This window comes from Mya arenaria, chromosome 3 (genome assembly GCF_026914265.1).
Source record: "Mya arenaria isolate MELC-2E11 chromosome 3, ASM2691426v1".
NCBI lineage: Eukaryota > Metazoa > Mollusca > Bivalvia > Myida > Myidae > Mya > Mya arenaria.
This window is the reverse complement of record NC_069124.1, coordinates 85,907,354-85,927,356: the sequence shown is the minus strand read 5'-3', so window position 1 is coordinate 85,927,356 and position 20,003 is coordinate 85,907,354. Positions and strand designations below refer to the sequence as shown.

The window sequence follows — 20,003 nt, the reverse complement described above, 5'->3', positions numbered from 1 at the left end:
ATTAAACATTCTGATACATATTTTGAATAACATTCAATGGTTTCTATAAATAGCAACAAAAATAGCATATAGTCTTTTATTTTCATTCTTCCTTTGTACTATAATGACAAAAGTAAAAGTATGGGCACTTATCGGTTACAGTTTGGGGCCACTCAAAACATAATTTTTGGATTCGATTTGCATTCCCTGTTAACAGAAATATAAGCAAGTAAAATCCCTCTTGTCGCGCCAGAAGCCTTTCTACAGTGCTTTCATTATATGCAATGGTACAATTATGCATGTTCCTCCAGTCCATTTATAATAAATGGGGATAACAATCCATTCCGAATTCAAAATACTGTTTAAACTGGGACCAGTAATACATGTAATTTAATTCTACTCCAAGTTTTAATATATCGCAAACGTGCCTTGTTAATATATAAGCACATGCAATAAAATAATTAACTACAGGGATTGAGGAACAGATCATATGGTACATACGGAATAAGACACTTTAAAACCAAAAATAAACGCGCACAAATGGGAATTTAAGATACTTCTGTACTTATTTTGTGCCTTCGAGATGTTCCTGTAGTATTTCATTTCATTTACATTTTGACGAAATGTTGGTGTATTGGTAAAGGGAGGTCACTACGCATAACATAATAGTTCGAAACATTAAATTTTAGTGGACTTCAGCCTAAACATGATTTAAATCCCTTATCCATTCTTCACAAAGAAGGTGTAATCAACGACGCGAAAGAATGGGATAAATGTTTTCAATCGTTAAAAAATGCTTTGCTTCTCGTATAAGAAACAACAATGTTGACTAATTTAAGATATTAATGTCATTCTCATCCAAGTAAAATGGAAGAGGAGGGAAAATCCAAATCACTTTTCGAGCAAATGAATGTTGGGGTGTTGAAATATATGGGTACAGACACTAAAAAGTCACTATAATATCAGCTATGGCATCGGCATTGTAAAATTAACCAGTAAACAGCATTGAGATTAACCTTTGGCGATAGCTTTAATCAAGTATTCTTTTACTGAAAATCAGGCTGGTGCAGTCGTTTGCCAACCATACCCTTTATAAGGCATAAAACTATTTATTATAAAAGGCATATAAGTTATAACATGGATTGCCTGGCAAGTTTTTTTTTTTAGTTTTAAGGGATCGATAGTTGGCCCTTTGATAGCGGATAAATAGCATCATTTTCGCAAAAAAGAGAAAAAAATACTTCTTTCAATAGGCCATATAAAATAATATTAGGGTCAATAAGTTTTCAGTCTGGTTAAATGTAGCCACAATAATGCGCGTTTAGAGAACTTTTTTAACATTTGGATATTCATTTTGTTCTTTAAACGCCACAAGTTGACTTAACCATATCAATGTAAACTATATTCTTCAACTGTTACTCCACAATACCAAACACTTCACTGTCAAATCAAAACACAGGTTACACTTAAATTATTATAGCCAATACCTTTAAATTATTACATTGTTTAATGAAACACAAATAATTAGTTTAATTTAGATCAACTTTTGTCAATAAAGCAATGCCATTTTGAAACTACCTAGCAGGTGCCTGTTATCTTTCCGCTCAATATACCTAGCGCTGGGATCTGTCACTCTTGGCTAGGAAAACAACAAATGGGATATGGACGCGTAGAGTCTCAAAATCAAAAATAGTCAAAGACTCTGAAGCATCTGTTTAAATGGACTATAATTTAATGAAGCTAGCAGTAATTTGCAATGACTTATATTATTAAAAATCAGTCACATAATCTAATTGTGATACCTTTCAGAGAAGAAAACTGGTGTGTGTAGACTCCAGCTTGAGCCGAGAAAGCCAGCAGATCGATCAGCCATTCTGGCCTGGGAACAGGTATCCAACATTAATCTGTCACTGATGTAAACATGACTTTTGTCCTTTTAACCGAATTGCACAGTCTTACTTGCTTATTTTAAGATCTGACACTGACCTATTGCAATCTTTATTGTCAATGATCTGGATTTTCCAAATTGCTATTTATAGCTCAGCCTGTAAGAACACTCAGTTTGTGTTTATTCAAATTTTATTGAAAGTCTGTGTTTATTTTAATTTTATTCCTCAGTTACCTTAAAATGGAACAAAATCGGCACCAACATCATATTCTGTATTTACAAGTCATTTCTATATAAATAAGAAATTCAATTAAACTTCATTATGCCTATACAACTTGAAACCTGTACTGTTTGAATTATGAAAATAATCTGTCTGGATGTAAGAAGGACAAAACTAATGATCTCAAGAACCTTGCATATACACAGATAATGTTTTTTTCTAATACTGTTTGCTAACCATTGGTATGTTGTTTTTGTTTATTGTCCAAGGACGGTTTAAACAACATGACTTTCCCTATCATTTATGTAGCCGGGACTCATCTTTTAAAAAAAAAAAATGTAATATATAAAGATCACCTTTTCTGGTGTAAAAAAGAAATGTTTGTGTTTGATTTCCAGACTTACCCTGTGTCTGGCACCTGACCCTAATATTTAATGCAATCAGATAATTTTTTACTGAACATAATTATTTTCTCTCTTGGGATATGTTTTTGTATTTTTTGGCATGGAAAGAACTCATATATGTAGAAGGATCCAATGGCAATTGTTTTCAATGTAAAAATGATATAAAAAGCCTTCTTACCTTAATTCTTTGAGCAGTGAAAAAGGAAAAAAAAAACTATTTTTTGTTGGGTGTGGAGGGCTTGAAGGATGACTAAAGCTTCAGTACCCATCACGGTTTGTGGTACCCATATATTAATTTATTATTATTTTGGTTGACTATGATGACTTGTATACCGGGTACTCTTTTTTTGCAGAAAAACACTGTGTTCCTGCCAGAAGATCTCAAAAGTTTCTACTTGACATCCGATGGTTTTCTGTTAACTTGGTGTGTGAAAATAGACAGTAAGTTAAAGTCACTTAAATACCATTTTTACCGTATTATATCATGTATAGGACGCTAGCATAGATAGGACGCAGGCAAAAAAATAGTTGAGAAAACTGGTAAAAACCCTTAATATATAAGATAGGACGCAGCGGAAAAATGTCAAAATCGGAGCCGAAAATTGAGGTTGGTCAAGTATTTATAACATATATATTGAAGTAAAAACAAACAAAAAATTGTATATGAGGCATATTTTGGTAACTGTCTTGTGTATTTCGATAATTATTGTCGTATTTTGGTAATTTAGCGTACGTCTTGACATTTTGAGAACATTTACGCATATTATAAGACTTATACAAATGCCGTAATAGTCCCGACTGACAGTCAACCGTTGCAATAGTCTCGACATGCCTTCTGAATGACAGTCAACCGTTGCAACCGTTGCAATCGCAACAAAACTGTGTATTGTCAAAACTGATGATTGTTTTGATAAGGCTTGTCGCTGTGCGGATTAAAGCATGTCGGCATAATTAAGTGTCAGTAATTAGCCTTGCCAGCGGAAGGCACATCGGGTAAAGTGCGAACAAACAACCATAAGGTATTACCATCACAATAGTTTGTTCTATTGATGTTTTTTTAATGACAGACAGCGGGATTTTTTCACACCTTCGCACATTTGAAAAGATTTGATAGTGACAATAATGCTACTCTGCGTTATGCACATTCATTTATCAATTTTTTAAAACAGTAACATACAACAAAATGTTTTGTAAAATATCGAACGATTAATAGATATTTACCTCGTTTCCCGATTTCCGTTGCCGTTATATCTCAATCCAGTTAAATTGCTGACTCACATCGAGTTTTTGTGAGTAGCGTCCCTGTTATAAAAAAGTAAACACTCATGTTTTTTTTCAATTTATTTCTCAATAAATCATTTTAAAGTAAACATTCAATATATGTCTTTGTGTGTTAACTTGCGTGATTTTACCTATGTCAGTTGTTCTCTTCGGTGACGCAGTACAGATACTTACTATTACCGCGTTCTTCCCCGGTCCGATATTTTCGACCTGAAATGGACTTGGAAAAAAACATATGAAATTCTAATAGCATAGAAAGGACGCAGGCAATTTTTAAGACGAGAATTGGGGGTAAAAAAGTGCGTCCTATGCATGATATAATACGGTAGCTCGACTATTCGAAGAATAAGGAGAGCTATCCTAGTCACCCGAGCGTCGACGTCGGCGTAACCACTTATGTTTAAGTTTTTGTAAGAGTTTGTGTACCACCTCAAATATTTTCAAAGTCCATTGACATATGGCTTTATAACTTTGCACACTTGTTCACCATCATGCCCCCAACCTGTACACTTGAGGAGGTAACTCTATCAAGCATTTTGACAGAATTATGCCCCTTTTCTACTTTGAATTTACGTTAAAGTTTGCGTACCACCTCAAATACTTTCAAAGTCCATTGACATCTGGCTTTGAAACTTTGCACACTTGTTCACCATCATGCCCCCAACCTGTACACAGTAGGAGGTAACTGTATGGAGGATTTTGACAAAATTATGCCCCTTTTTCTACTTAGAATTTACGTTAAAAATTGCATACTACCTCAGATATTTTCAAAGTCCATTGACATCGGGCTTTGAAACTTTGCACACTTGTTCACCATCATGCCCCCAACCTGTACACAAGAGGAGGTAACTCTATCAAGCATTTTGACAAAATTATGCCACTTTTTCTACTTAGAATTTACGTTAAAGTTTGTGTACCACCTCAAATATTTTCAAAGTCCATTGACATTTGGCTTTAAAACTTTGCACACTTGTTCACCATCATGCCCCCAACCTGTACACAGTAGGAGGTAACTGTATGGAGGATTTTGACAAAATTATGCCCCTTTTTCTACTTTGAATTTACGTTAAAAATTGCATACTACCTCAGATATTTTCAAAGTCCATTGACATCGGGCTTTGAAACTTTGCACACTTGTTCACCATCATGCCCCCAACATGTACACAAGAGGAGGTAACTCTATCAAGCATTTTGACAAAATTATGCCACTTTTTCTACTTAGAATTTACGTTAAAGTTTGCGTACCACCTCAAATATTTTCAAAGTCCATTGACATTTGGCTTTAAAACTTTGCACACTTGTTCACCATCATGCCCCCAACCTGTACACAGTAGGAGGTAACTGTATGGAGGATTTTGACAAAATTATGCCCCTTTTTCTACTTTGAATTTATGTTAAAAATTGCGTACTACCTCAGATATTTTCAAAGTCCATTGACATATGCCTTTCAAACTTTGCACACTTGTTCACCATCATGATCCGAACCTGTGAGACTTTATACAATGGTATTCAACCACCCCTGGAGCCTAATTGAATAACCAAGTTAGATTACTGTATTTAGCAAATAATGGCCCTTTATTATTAAACTTAAAAATTCTGGTTAAAATTTTGCATGTTACCAAATTTATGTTAATATCTAAGCACATCATGTATTGCATTGAAATATAATCTAACAGTGATCCATGCATGTTTTGCCAAAACTTGTCAATCCTTAAACTGAAAAGTGGCAGAATAGTCGAGCGCGCTGTCTCTGTGACAGCTCTTGTCTTGTTTCTATGAAGTCTAAGGTCTGGTTTTATGTGAGTTTGTATGTGTGAACAATACGGGCATTCCTTGAATGTCATGACTGTTGATAATGTTAGTTCTCTGTAAATGTATTCAGAACTATACTTAAACCTAGATAAGTAACAGCAATATCTCTCTTTTGCACACTGTTTTCTATCCAGGAAATATACTTCCATGGATAATTGTTCAGAAGATCTGAGCAAAATAAAAATGTACATACATCATCATGAATATAGGATGTAGCAGGGTTCAAACATGTTTATATGTGGGTATGTTTAGTGACAATGTAGAACCTTGAACAAACCTGTTAATCTGTAAAATTGTTAAATATTTAATTGGACCCGGTGTCTGCTTGTTATGACCACAGTTTTTCTATGTGTTAATAGATGGCCCAATCCCTGTTGGGCGGATGTATCTGAACAGCATGAATCAACTTCTTAAGGTTGGGGGGAGTGTGAACAGCACCCTGGTCAATCCAAGCCTCGCCGACCTTGACATGGACTCTGATACTGAAGATGAACATTCAGGTTAGCCTGTTTTTAACTAACATATCTCATTTTGGGCAAGAAACTGGAGAAGAATTGTGTGTAATTCTATTGATAAGCCTCCTTTGAAGAAAAATGGCTATATGGTTTAGGTTTACAAATGTCAGTCAGTCTGATGTTCTATTGTTTGGAAAAACATGTCTTGTTTGCCCAATAACTGGGGAATGGTTTCACCATACATCAACTTTCAATGGTAGATTGCTCTTTACCTGTTAGAAGAAATATTTTTTTTATTGTTTCTACAGTTCTGGAGATAAGTATTTCTCCCACCTCAGATAAGTAGATCCAAAAATTTGACCATGCTAGAAAATTTTATCTTGCCCACAGGCAGAGATAAAACAAGTACCCTTATGGAACTCCTTTTTTATTGTCATCACACAATTACCTCCCTTGTTGAAGACCGTCGTCTGTAGCATCATGGAAATGTTGTCTTGTGCCAATATTTAGATTTCTCATTATTTATTGTACTACGCACAAAAGAGTTCCAACGAAAAAAGACAATTTTACTTTATTTTGTTTAACTGAGGTGGGAGAAAAGGCATCTACCATAGCAGTTGTGTAAGAAAGGTTCATCCCAACCCTCGTGCAGGGTGTTCTGAGGAAACTCGATAATCCTTGATTCCGTAAAACACGGGGTTGAGATTAACCTATCTTACACTCTCAGCCATGGAAAATACCTATAGTTAAAAATGATCAAAATCAAAAAGTTTATCCCTGCATTACTTAAAGAATAGTTGGATGTAGAACCATGAAACTTCAGTATTAAGTTGCCCCGGAGCAGTGGATGACTGCTATTGTTTTTTTTAGATCAGTGGAGGTCACTGTCAACAGTTTTATAAAAACTTTGTCCACATGATAACCTGAGTTCTGTATGACATAGGGCCATGAAACCTTATTGGTAGGTTGACCCTGGACTGTGGATGACCTGTATTGTTTTTGAAGTAATTAGGTCAAATGTCATGGGGTCCACAGTCTTATGTGTTTAGAATCAAGCAGTTCAAAGGTCAGTTTTGTTCTTACTTTTCTGAAATATTTGTGTGGCCATTAAAGGGACTGTACACCAGATGGCACCAAAAAAGTTTTTTTTTTCTGTAACGAATCTCAGGATAATTATTTATTAAAATGTTTTACTCTTTGATATCATAATTGTAAAAAAAATACCAAAATGTAAAAAAAAAAAATCGAGTCGGAGACTGGAGTTTTTTTTTCTGTAACGAATCTCAGGATAATTATTTATTAAAATGTTTTACTCTTTGATATCATAATTGTAAAAAAAATACCAAAATGTAAAAAAAAAAAATCGAGTCGGAGACTGGGTTCAAACCGGTATTGACAAAATTGCAGTCCAGTGTTGTATCCACTGTGCTACAAAGGCTCACTCCAGACGGTTGGAATATTTAAGCTATATACCTAACTTGGTAATATCAGGTGATACCATCGACCAGCCAAACACGCATAAGGAATGAATTCTACTAGGTAGACATACCTAGTAATCTTTTTTTAAAGGAAAAATACAAAAAAACTGCGAACAATAAATTCATTGTTAACTATGTGATACTTCAGTTAGTAATAATCAATGCATTGTACACAGTGATACCAAGTTTATGTCAGCTTTCGACAATTTTCTTTTTCTTTTTTTCGCTATTTCATCATAGAGCCCTTTTAATAATCAATGCATTTTATCTTAAAGCAACATTATTTGATCTTCCACATGCTTCTGACAAAGTGTCATTCAGGAGGCACCTATAGACCTGAACATTTGAATGATTACCTATTCACTAAGAAGGGGTATTATGTATCACTAAATAAGGTAAAATAATAAATTGCAGTGTGTGTCATAACCTGCTTTCACAGTGAATGTTGTTGAGGGGTAAACCTTTAAAGCTTAAGCAATTGGTACCAAATATCACATCAGAATTTTTTTTGAGGTACTATTTGTTTAGGCAAGTGAAATCTTAAGTTACCGGTACAAACTAAGAATACTTTTTTGTCACAGACTAAATTATTTAATGTTATATGTATGTATATTTATCTATTTTTTTGTCAGTACAAGTAATACATTTAAACTACACCCAAGGGGAGGTGTGTAATGTACATGATCTTATTGCTGCAGGGAATGAGAAGCCGACGTTTGATTCACGCTGTAAGGTATTTGAGCTGGATCCATGTGATGGGTATGGGAAAGTCTGCCTGGTGTACAAGGAGAGTAAAACAGGTACATGTCTTGCCCTTGCCTTTACCTACATCTTTCTTTTAAATTGTATATACCGGTAATCAAAATAATTTTGATTTTTTTTTTCTGAACTCTGAAATAAATGAAAATGGTCAGCTGCAAGATAGAATTTTATGAAATGCTTTTGTTTACCATAGCCTAGGTTAAATAAGATAATAAGCATAGGTTATATATATGCTACTATAGCTTTTTGGACAGTTCATCTTTTATTTTGATATTTCACTTAAGTAACATGCTTGGTTTATACTACTTGTATATCTTTTAAAATGTCTCTGAAAAAACAATATCAGGTGAATGAATTCAAATTTTGTCTTTAGATTAACTTTAGTCCAATAATAAAATTATATTTTGATTTGGAGTCAAAACATCTATGAAAATAAAAGTAACTCGTTGATCAGAGCTTCCACCTGGTGCCAGGTATCTACAAGAATAAGTCAATGATGTTTAAATGAAAGCGTTGTTTTAGCTCCAGAGTTTAAAGAGTCTGCAGAAATAGTGGCAAAGGCATACTCCTCAGATTTTATGAACTATGGTAACCGGTTGTTTTGCCACAGAAATGGTGTTATATTTTTTTAAAGAGCACCTGGATTAGATATTCTAAAACCTTACATTTATGATTTATTAGTAACTTTTTACCATTTCATGATCCTATTTATCGTTTCATAGTTCACAATGTCAGATATTTGATTAAAACCCAAAATCAAACACATAAGTCATTTATTTATTGTTCATAATCAAAACATCATTTCTGTGTGTTAGGTTATATAAGCAACTTTTTGAAAGTGGTATTTCTGTATTGTTTAATTCACAGTTTTTTTGGACAATTAATTTCACTGGCGGTAATTTTAAAATTAGCCTTAAAATGGACAATTGTTTTACTGATGATACAAGTTTAATATTTTCAGACACTTTCAAACTGTTCTAGCCAGAGTTTTTTTTTGCATCATTTTTCAATACAGCAGTCAGATCACCCCTATTTTCAATTCAACAACCAGATCACCCCTATTTTATAATCTTGTATAAATATATTACACCAATGGATCTTGGTACTTTCATGTACACTCATGTTTATGAAAATTTTCCATATATTTAGTAACTCTATGATATGCAACTTCACCCCACCCTTGTTATTAGCTTGACTATTTGAATAATAAGGAGGGCTATACTATTCACCCCAGGGTCTATGTCAGCATTTTGTTTAAATTTTAGGGCAATTTTTAACTCAAATACCTTACATTCAATTGATTTCATACTTCACACAGTATTCAAGACCATTACACAATTACGCTACCTAACTCCATATCATCCTAACTACAAATTATGCCCCCTGATTTACTTGAAAAACTTTTTATCCAACACCGAAACCGAAGGCTTTGGGAGAGAGATTTTGTATTGGCGTTGTCTGTCCATTTTTCCTGTCTAAGTTGATCACATGGTGTCAAATACTCGGTCACTTGGTCAGATTTTAGGAAAAAAACTTAAGAACACAAAAGAGACATAATATTGGGTCCAATATTCATGAGATTTTATCAGAATGTTTTCCTTGATGAACTCCTAGATTGATTTGAAACTAGGTCATCTGGTATGAAAATTAGGTTAATGCTTTGTCTGAAACCATATCATCGAAATCATATCTTGGTAGGGATTGATTAGATTATGTTCGAACTTGGTCAGAATGTTCCCCTTGATCAAGTCTCAACTGCATCTAAGAGTGTGTCACATGTGGTAAAAAATAGGTCACAAGGTCAAATCTTAGAAAGATATTTGAAACACACTAGAGATATTATATTTGGTCCACTATCCACCAAACTTAATCAGAATGTTTCCCCTTGTTAAACTTCTCAACTAATTTATAAATGGGTCACATGTGATAAAATATTAGGTCACAAGGTCAAATCTTAGATTTTTGTCTGGAACCATATCATGGTAATGATTGTTCAGATTATGGTCAAACTTGGACATCATTTTCCCTTCATGAAATCTCATTGCATTGTTAAAATGGTTCCCATGAGATTCAAAACTAGGTCACTAGGTCAAATCTTTGGTAAATACTACCGGGCAATATATTTTGTCCAATATTTATTAAACTTAATTATGTGTGTGTTTTCCTTGATGAAATCAATGATTAGTGATATCAGCAACTATGTCACTTGATCAAATCTTCGAAGAATCAAGTTCTGAATCAACAATTTGTATTGATTGGTCAGACATTGTTCAAACTGTGGTCAGAATGCTCCCCTCGATGTAATCTTGGTAGATTTCAAAAGTGGGTCACATGAGGTTAAAAACTAGGTCATAAGGTCAAATGTTAGAGAAAACTTAGGAACAAAATGCGTAATATCCCCTCCAAATTAATATCTTTGCATTATTTAATGTATTTTCAGAATGTTTGCCTAGATGACATATTTTATTGGTTTGAATCTGGGTAAATTGGGGTAAAAAACAAGGTTACGAAGTCAAATCTTAATGCTAGACTATATTCATTCCATAACTTTGCTGCAGTATTTCATGTTTTGGTTGGAATATTTAACCAACACATGATTTCAATTTGCTTTGCCTAATTTGGCAGGGGATATTAATTCAACAATATTGCTTGTTTTTGACTTTTTTATTTGACTTTTTAATTGTTTTTACAGGCAGTTTTTACATAATTAATGCATTCATTTCTAAGCCAAAGCAGCATATAGTCGAGCGCCCTGTCCTTCGACAGCTCTTGTTCTCAGTATGTTTTCCTTGTCAATCAGAGATTTGGTTGTAACTATCAATTTCACATGAAGCATTAAGTTTGTCTTGAACATGTAGCAATCCTAAACCATCCCATTTATTAGACCTTCTAGCCTTCTGTTTAGTTCTGGATAATGATAATTTCTCAGGATCAGCTAGCACAGTTTTTGTTTGTGCAAAAAGAATTAGCTTATGAATTTTTTTATTTGTCCCCACAATTTGGGTAGGGGAATGCTATACAGAGGACATAGAGAAGTAATGGAATTTAATCAGAAGGTTTATATGCATCAAAGCTTGGGCAAAATCATTTTTATATAGATTTTCTTTTGTCTGACCATGTCATCATCGCAAAAAATTATGTCACATGCTTCTTCAATTATGTACTGTAATAACCAGATTGATGAAACTTAACAGGAATGTCAAGCAGCATGTGAAGTTGTGTACCTTGGGTTTTGTATATGCAGAGTTATGGCCCTTGACTTACATAAAGAATAGCCTTTTAAGCATGCAATATCATGTTGCATGTATTCTCAAAAATATTTGGTAATTTGAATGCATATTCATCAACTATGGTTGGAATAATGGCCTTTGATTTTGAGACAGGGGCTGGAAGTCGGAGCATCTTGTCCTATGGACACTTTCTTAATTCAGCTCTTTTGATCTATTTATTTACTTCAAAAGAGAATATGGGATTTTTAAAAAATTGTGGGGGGAGAATTTGTTTGGTAATGAAATTGAGGCTGCTAAATTCGGCCCGAAATTGGGAAGCAAAGAAGTACACTGAATGCAAAATGAAAAATGTTTATTATATTAAATGCTCTTAAGGATGAGAGCTTTCATATTCAGTTAGTTGAGCACCATCTTAATTGAACATTTTTGAGTGATGTGGCTAGGATGAATGATCTCTGTAGTTTGTTATTTTTAAGCTTGCCGGTTGTCAAAAAATAAACAGTTATGAAGTATTGTCATAGCCATTTTAGTGTTAGCTTTGACTTGATGTATATTATAAAATATATTTTTAAATTTCATTATTATATATACAAAAACTGGTACACATGTTCACTTTGACAATATCCACATACATGACTTACTAAAATATTTGTTGAATTATGCCCCAACTGGAAAAATAAACAGATGAGCATTGGTTTCTGCTTGGTGCTCTTGTGTATTTTTTGGCCGTAGATCAAACACTGCCTGAAATGTAACCTGTAGAAGAAACCACTGATAGAACATGGTATATTAACACCTCAGTCACACAGAATTACTGTTATTTGTTGAGATATTTGGTTCATTTGAACATTTTAATAGAGTCAATTGTTGTCAGTACATTTGCCAACGGATTGTCAGCCCCTTAAGCAGATAACCATCTCCCATTCTTTTAACTCATTTTTACATCTTTTGATCACTTTTTAGCTCACCAGAGCACGAAGTGCTCAAGGTGAGCTATTGTGATCAGTCTTTGTCCGGCGTCCGTCCGTCAGTCAGTCCGTCCTGTCAACAATTGCTAAAAAAACATCTCCTCTGAAACTACCTGGCCAAATTCAATGAAACTTCACAGAAAGCTTCCTTAGGTGACCCTCTACCAAAATACAACAAGGAGCCACGATTGATCAACAACAACAGCAACAAAATGGCTGACTTCCTGTTTTGCTTTAAAAAACATCTCCTCTGAAGCTACCAGTCAAAATTCAATGAAACTTTACAGGAAGCTTCCTTGGGTGACCCTCTACAAAAATACAACAAGGGGACATGATTGATCAACAACAACAACATCAGCAACAACAACAAAATGGTTGACTTCCTGTGATGCTTTAAAAAACATCTCCTCTGAAACTACCAGTCCAAATTCAGTGAAACTTTACAGGAAGCTTCCTGGGGTGACCCTCTACAAAAATTCAACAAGGGGTCATGATTTATCAGCAACAACAGCAACAACAACAAAATGGCTGACTTCCTGTTTTGCTTTTAAAAACATCTCCTCTGAAACTACCTGTCCAAATTCAATTTAACTTTACAGGAAGCTTCCTTGGGTGACCCTCTACAAAAAAGAACAATGGGTCACGATTGATTAACAAAAACAACAACAACAAAATGTTAAAATCTGATAGTTATGTAAAGTTATTCTTGAAGCAAAGGCATCAAGTCTTGCTATATGGTCTCCCCTTTTGTTGGAGATTCCACTACTTTCTATATTTAGTAACAAGGGAATAGATTTTAAATTTTATTAAGTCTTCAACATAGTCACTTTTAAGGTAATTATTGTTCTTTTTTTAGGTTCATAGATTCAAATAATTATTATACACTTCATTCTTTAGAAGAAATTTCATTTTTACTTAATGATGACTTTAGTAATCAGGCTTTTCCATTGAACTTCATGTAGATTATTCTAAGCTACAATCTTATCTTCTGTGTGTATAGTGAATAAGCCTTAATGTATATAAAGAAAAATTTAATTGTGAACATTTGAAGGAAGGTGATGTTGACCTTGATGGAAGAAGCGATAATATTAGTGGAAGGTGCTGAATGTGTTCTGACATTTGATTTTTAGAGCTTAAGGCAGTTTATTGATTTTATTGGATGGTGCACTGTTTGTTGTTTGTGTATCGATACTAAAAGTTCTTTCAGTGTGCAAGCTATTTAAGATAGTTTTGTCAGTGTGCAGGCATTGAACAAAGCCCTGTCCGTGTGCAGGCATTGAACAAAGCCCTGTCAGTGTGCAGGCAACTGAAAAAAGTCCTGTCAGTGTGCAGGTATCTGTACCAAGTGCTGTCAGTGTGCAGTCAATTATCAAGTCATGTCTGTGTGCAGGCAACTGAACAAAGTTCTGTCAGTGTGCAGGTATGAGAATCAAATTATGTCAGTGTGCAGTCAATAATCAAGTCCTGTCAGTGTGCAGGCAACTGAACAAAATCCTGTCAGTGTGCAGTCAATCATCAAGTCCTGTCAGTGTGCAGGAAACTGTGACAAGTTCTGTCAGTGTGCAGGAAACTGTGACAAGTCCTGTCAGTGATTATCCAGGCAACATGATTGACCAGTATGTTTTTCAATATTTTTGAGAACAAATATCAAGCTATATTGATTACAAAGGTCAAACTCTTTTACTCAGGTGAGCGCTTTAGGGCCAGATTGGCCCTCTTGTTGAAAATATAACTTTCTGAAGCTGTAACAAAGTGTTTACAGAAAAAATAATACTTACAACAAATATGCTATGCCAGGTAAAAAGTAGAGTGTGCTGAAATTGAACCATTTTTATCATTTTCCTCAAGCTGTTTGATTTTCTGACTACATTTTTTGCATGTTTATTTACCTTTTGATTGGTACCTAAATTGCCTGAATTACACTGCAGACAGCTGATCTTGCATGCGGATTGAAATAAGAAATTGCTTTTACTTCTGTGCTTGTATTTGTTAATGGAATTCTTCTTTAATGCCATAATCTAAGCACTTTGGTAATGTAAACTTTGAATTATTTCCTCATGTATTTTTAAAAAATAATAAAATCACATGTACAGGGTATGCCACTTTTAGATTTGTTCACTCTTGTTTGTTTTCTCACACAGATTAATCAGATTTATAAAAAAAGGAAATTGAACAATCTGGAATTAAGTGGAAATCCCAAAATTAAATGTTTAGAAATGATAATTTCTCTACCTTTTGTACAAGCATGTTCATACTAACACATTGTTTGTCTCAGGTGGAACAGACCCAAAGATTGAGATATGGTTTTTGGACCGTGCCTTGCGGTGGCACTACATAACAGACACATTCACATCTTATTACCGTCTGATGGTCATGCACCTTGGGCTACCCCAGTGGCAGTATGCCTTCACTGACATCGGACTTTGCCAACAGTCCAAGGTAAAAATATAGTATCTTTTGAAAGCAGATTGACTTCATTAATGTAAATAATAATGATTTACATGTACATGTATTTGATTCACAATGTATGGTCATGTATCAGCAATGGTCCTTAATGTTACAGCAATGGTTCACGATGTTACAGCAATTGTTCTCAATATTACAGCAATGCTTCTTGATGTGACAGCAATGTTTCTCGATGTTACAGCAATTGTTCACAATGTTACAGCAATGGTTCACAATGTTACAGCAATGGTTTTCAATATTACAGCAATGCTTCTCGATGTGATGTCAATGTTTCTCGATGTTACAGCAATGGTTCACAATGTTACAGCAATTGTTCTCGATGTTACAGCAATGTTTCTTGATGTTACAGCAATTGTTCTCAATATTACAGCAATGCTTCTCAATGTTACAGCAATTGTTCTCAATGTTACAGTAATGGTTCTCAATGTTACAGTAATGGTTCTCAATGTTAAAGGAATGGTTCACAATGTTACAGCAATGGTTCACAATGTTACAGCAATGTTCATCTTTTTCAATGATAGTTAGCAATGTTATAGCATTGGTTCTCTATGTTGTAGCAATGGTTTACAATGTTATAGCATTGGTTCTCTATGTTGTAGCAATGGTTTACAATGTTATAGCATTGGTTCTCTATGTTGTAGCAATGGTTTACAATATTATAGCATTGGTTCTCTATGTTGTAGCAATGGTTTACAATATTATAGCATTGGTTCTCTATGTTGTAGCAATGGTTTACAATGTTATAACATTGGTTCTCTATGTTGTAGCAATGGTTCACAATGTTACAGCATTGGTTTAAAATGTTTATACAGTGATGATTCCCTCTGTTACAGCAATGGTTCACAATGTACGCCCCGTTGAGGCTGGAGCTGGATTCTGAACTGACAGTAGGCAGTCATCATGGGGATGATACCTCTGCAACCTCGACAATACAGATAGATATTGGCAAAGTGTTTAAAGGGAAGTCAGATAAAAAGTAAGCATTTTTCTGTCTCTCTGTGTTATCTTTAAAATACTTAATGCTCAGTTTATAAAATTGGGAAAACTATGAACGGGTTTTTCATAACATATATTTTCAAAGTCAAACTGCATTTTTTACAGGAAAGTAGGACATCCTTGAAATCATTTAAAAGTAATGTCTAACACAGTTCACATGTTTTGTGAAGAGCAGTCTTCATGACATGCAAAATGTCACCGTAAGGGGCGAAAAAGGAGATAAAAAGGTTCATGATTGGTACCAAACAAATTTTCTCATATATCTTTGAAAAAGTGTTCACCTGGCATGGGTTTGGTAGTGTGAAAATTGCATTCACAGAGTTGTTTACAGCCGTACATCTGAAATGATTAATTGTCTTTTATCTGAGTTAATGTTTTTGTATGTTTTGAAATGACTTTTTTTCCGAATAGTTAGCAGGTTTCCCGAACAGGGTTTATTCTGATAAACAAAATAACATGACGTTAGATGCTACCATTCGAATTTTGTATTTTTAGTACTTATGAGTTGTCTGTCCATATTTCTTTCAGTTGTCATTGGATAAATGTAGTCAATGTTTTGCTTTCAGTGCCGCAGAGTGTGTCACAATTATGATCATAGAACTTGTTCATTTGACAGTGAAAACTATATTGACTGTGTCATAAAATATAGAATTAAAACAATAACAATTTCAGTGTGGTATGTCTTTAAGGAATGGCAATTGATCCTTTCCCTCTATAGGATGATTATATTCTTTGCAACTGGTGTTTTGATGTTGAAAATCTTAGATCTATTGGATGCGAAACTATGAATACAACACAATAATATTGTTTTGCTATGTAAACAAGTGTATTTCATATATAAGTAAGCTGATCAATATGGATCATGCTACAGGAAGCTGGTTCCAGTGCCAACCCATGAATACAGCACAATGAAATGTTAACAAATATAAATCACATATATGTAACCTTATCAAATATGGTTACGGTAATGTTACAGGAAGCCGGTTCCAGCACAGACCCAGTCACAGCCGCCTGGTCTGCGCAAGAAGGCTACTGTTGCTTCTGCAAAGTAAGTGAACTCTCTCTCTCAGATAATTTATTCAATCATTCAATAAGTAATATTTAATTGAAAAATGCATTGTTAAGAAATAGATATAATGTCTCACTTGCAAAAAACAAATTAACTAATTTAATGGTATAAAATGATTATTTTAAACTAGTTTTCAATGCATATTTACATAAAAAGATGTAATGAATATAATAATTGTGTGTATTTCATGTCTGTTATGCTTTTAAGCTGTTGGTTAAGCAAGATGATGGCAATAACTATAAAACGTTGAATTCCATTTAGAAAGTCATTGAAAGTAAAACATGTTGTTATCGTTAATTATGTCATATTTTCATGTTTACCTTAACATGTGTACTGTTCTGTGTAGATAATGTTGTGATTATTGTGTATCAGAGGTGTAAACCAGCCTGGCCTGAAGCCCAGCGGATCTTCGTCCCAGCTTGCTGGCAAGAAATAAGCATCCAGAGTAACATGACCAGCATGTAAGAATCTGGCTACCGTTGACGCGACAAGAAGTTGATCGCACCCCTGATGTTAGAGACTTTAGTGTTAAGAATGGAAAATGACTGATTATTAGTGAATTTGATTTAATGACATTGTTGTGACATTGTTGTGTATAAAATGCAGAGATAACTTTGTAAAATACAAAACTTTGTATGTGCTATTTTTTTTATAAAAAGTAAATTATTACCAAAACTAGAGGTATTCATTAGAAATAACATAATCAATATGTAAATTATATGTATACAAAATCAAGGGGCAATATCTAACGAAAAGCTATCCAAGCTGAAAAGCTATCCAAGCTGACCGTGCCAATGCTAGGTACAACTTTATTTGGTAACAATCCCTGAAGTAAATTATCAGTGATTTCTGGCTGAGTTTTAGTGCAGCTGACCAAAAAATGAAAAGGGAGACAAATCAAAATTAATTGATTTTAAAATTAATGTGAATGTTAAAAAATCTTTTAAATATGATTTGAGTTATGTGGTGAATGCAAATACATAAAGCACCATATCTGCTCATGATGGTTAATTCTGTTAAGTATCAAGCAACCGCTGTAGAGAAGTTCACTCTACAAAAGTATAAAAAAAGGCGGCATTCTTAATACAATTGGAAAACCTTTTTTGTAAAGCATCTACAGTGATGATAAAATTCCGGATTAATCCGGATTTAAGGCCTCACGGATCGATTTTGAGATTAATGTAAATCCGTTGAGTTTTTTCTAGGGGGGAGGGGTACAGGGAGCGATTCGAGCTCAGTTCGAACAATATGGGTACGAAAGGTGAGTTTTCCGGAAGTGTAAAGCCGGAAATTAACGAACCTAATTACGTCTTGGCATTATCGAGCTATATGATTGGTTAAGATAGCATCCGGTGATTACGGAAATTACCGATGGGACTAGAAGACAGTATCCGGATGGTCGTATCCGGATATGACAGACGACGAAGACGAATAAACGGGTATTGGAAAATTGAAAAAAAAACACCACCAACTTCTAAAAACATCGATTCGTCGATTTTAAGGGTATATTTGCCATTTATTTTTAAGAAAAATTCCCGAAACGTTTCTTTTTGAGTTAATAGAAATTGATCAAACTGAGAATGAATTTTGCGCATGTAGCATTATTTCGGACATCCCGATTCGGATTGTGTCATAATAATCGATTTTTATTTTACAAATTTAATTTGGCCTATTGAAGTTTACGCTGTAAACCGTTTTTTTTTTATTATTCTCATAATGTTTGAAGCATTGTTGACCGTAATGGGAGGTTCAAATGAAAATTGGTTTGGTTCAAATTTAAAAAAAAAATGAATAAATATTTTGTAGTAGTAATATATATTACGTAGAGGCAGTCATTTTAATATCTATTTGAGACAGTTCAACAAAACTTCTCGAGGACCCAGTTTGAGTGAGATTTAAATTCTTTTGTTGTAATTTGTATTTCCAGGTATGTTTACCTGTATGGTTACAAAAGTCAGGGATGAACAGACACCTCAGCCAGTGCATCCAGTTGTACCCGTTTATGTGACTGACAATTCAATCCAGAGGCCATGATACTTGGATTTATGGCTGAACATGCTCCCTGGCACTACAGTAGTGTGTCTTACTTAAGACAATTGCCAAAGATACAAAAGCTCTCAGCGAATTAAAATTCAAAGGTGTACAGCATCATACAAGATGACTTACGGAGTGGCTAGCCATTTCAATGATGAACATGTGGAGGAGTTAATGGATCTCGGTTTTGTTTCAACTAAGACAAGTCAACAAACACAAACACTGAGAAAACTGTTGCAGCTATTTTTCTGGCATAGAATAAGAAATAGTTTTGAGACATTTGGCCTCCTTAAAAATCACAAGGGATGATTCTGAATCAATTTACATAGAATTTGAAAGCCTGTTTGAGAGACTTGAACTGCTGTGGGACAATCTAGTTTGTGCTACTGGACTCATGTAACACTATGAGGGGAAAAATCTGGCTTGGGGTCCAGAATACGTCAAAAGTCCACCATGTCTACAACGGCTTAGCTGCCAAAGCATTTAAGTCCCGTTTGGATATTACTTGTAATAATATATATCATAATTAATAACATTATATTCTCATCAAATGTGCAGAAAATGGAATAAATACTCTTATGATACATAAAAATTGAATAAATAACACTTTTACAATAAACATTTGCAAGCATGATAATTGATATGTTGTTCATTATTATAAATCAAACATCCCACAGTGTAGACTGTTCATACACAGGCATTTGATCATAGCCAGTTGAGTTTTATGGGAAGTGGACAACTGAACCAAAATGTCAGGTACATGTCTAATGCCTGTGACTTCAGGTAAAAAAAGAGTAAATTTAACTTTGTTTAGACAACTTTGTTAAACTTCACTGCTAAGATTCCTGATAATTGTTCTGATTGTGGATGTCTCCTGTTGAACATAATTTTATCTACCAAACCGAAAGATGTACTCCTTGAACACTATTCTAAGGCAAAAAAGGGTATTAGAATCCCTGAA

At 34.3% G+C, this 20,003-nt stretch overlaps 1 protein-coding gene and 1 long non-coding RNA gene across 3 annotated transcripts; both read left to right on the top strand.

Annotated features, from left to right (window-relative positions):
- Window positions 1-727: 727 nt before the first annotated feature.
- LOC128226561 (tubulin polyglutamylase complex subunit 2-like) lies at window positions 728-17,642 on the top strand. 2 transcript variants are annotated; one of them, XM_052936499.1, is made up of 10 exons: window positions 728-913; window positions 1,789-1,868; window positions 2,845-2,932; window positions 5,944-6,084; window positions 8,216-8,317; window positions 8,802-8,867; window positions 14,753-14,916; window positions 15,777-15,919; window positions 16,916-16,987; window positions 17,381-17,642. In XM_052936499.1, exons 1-10 carry the CDS (start codon window positions 847-849, stop codon window positions 17,442-17,444), a joined length of 987 nt encoding a protein of 328 aa, XP_052792459.1. In that variant the 5' UTR covers window positions 728-846; the 3' UTR covers window positions 17,445-17,642. The 2 variants fall into 2 exon arrangements, with proteins under 2 accessions (XP_052792459.1, XP_052792461.1); XM_052936501.1 differs by lacking the exon at window positions 8,802-8,867.
- Window positions 17,643-18,335: 693 nt separating this feature from the next.
- LOC128229246 (uncharacterized) lies at window positions 18,336-19,679 on the top strand. The gene is made up of 2 exons (XR_008260059.1): window positions 18,336-18,511; window positions 18,936-19,679. It is a non-coding gene; the product is annotated as an uncharacterized LOC128229246 (long non-coding RNA).
- Window positions 19,680-20,003: the final 324 nt, after the last annotated feature.

Bases quoted from the DNA above. Each gene is read 5' to 3' on its own strand.
- LOC128226561 (XM_052936499.1), top strand. From the start codon at position 847: ATGGAAGAGGAGGGAAAATCCAAATCACTTTTCGAGCAAATGAATGTT. The intron at 8,318-8,801 runs GTACATGTCTTG...GCGTTGTTTTAG, and splicing joins GTACAAGGAGAGTAAAACAG to CTCCAGAGTTTAAAGAGTCT. The intron at 15,920-16,915 runs GTAAGCATTTTT...GTAATGTTACAG, and splicing joins AAAGGGAAGTCAGATAAAAA to GAAGCCGGTTCCAGCACAGA.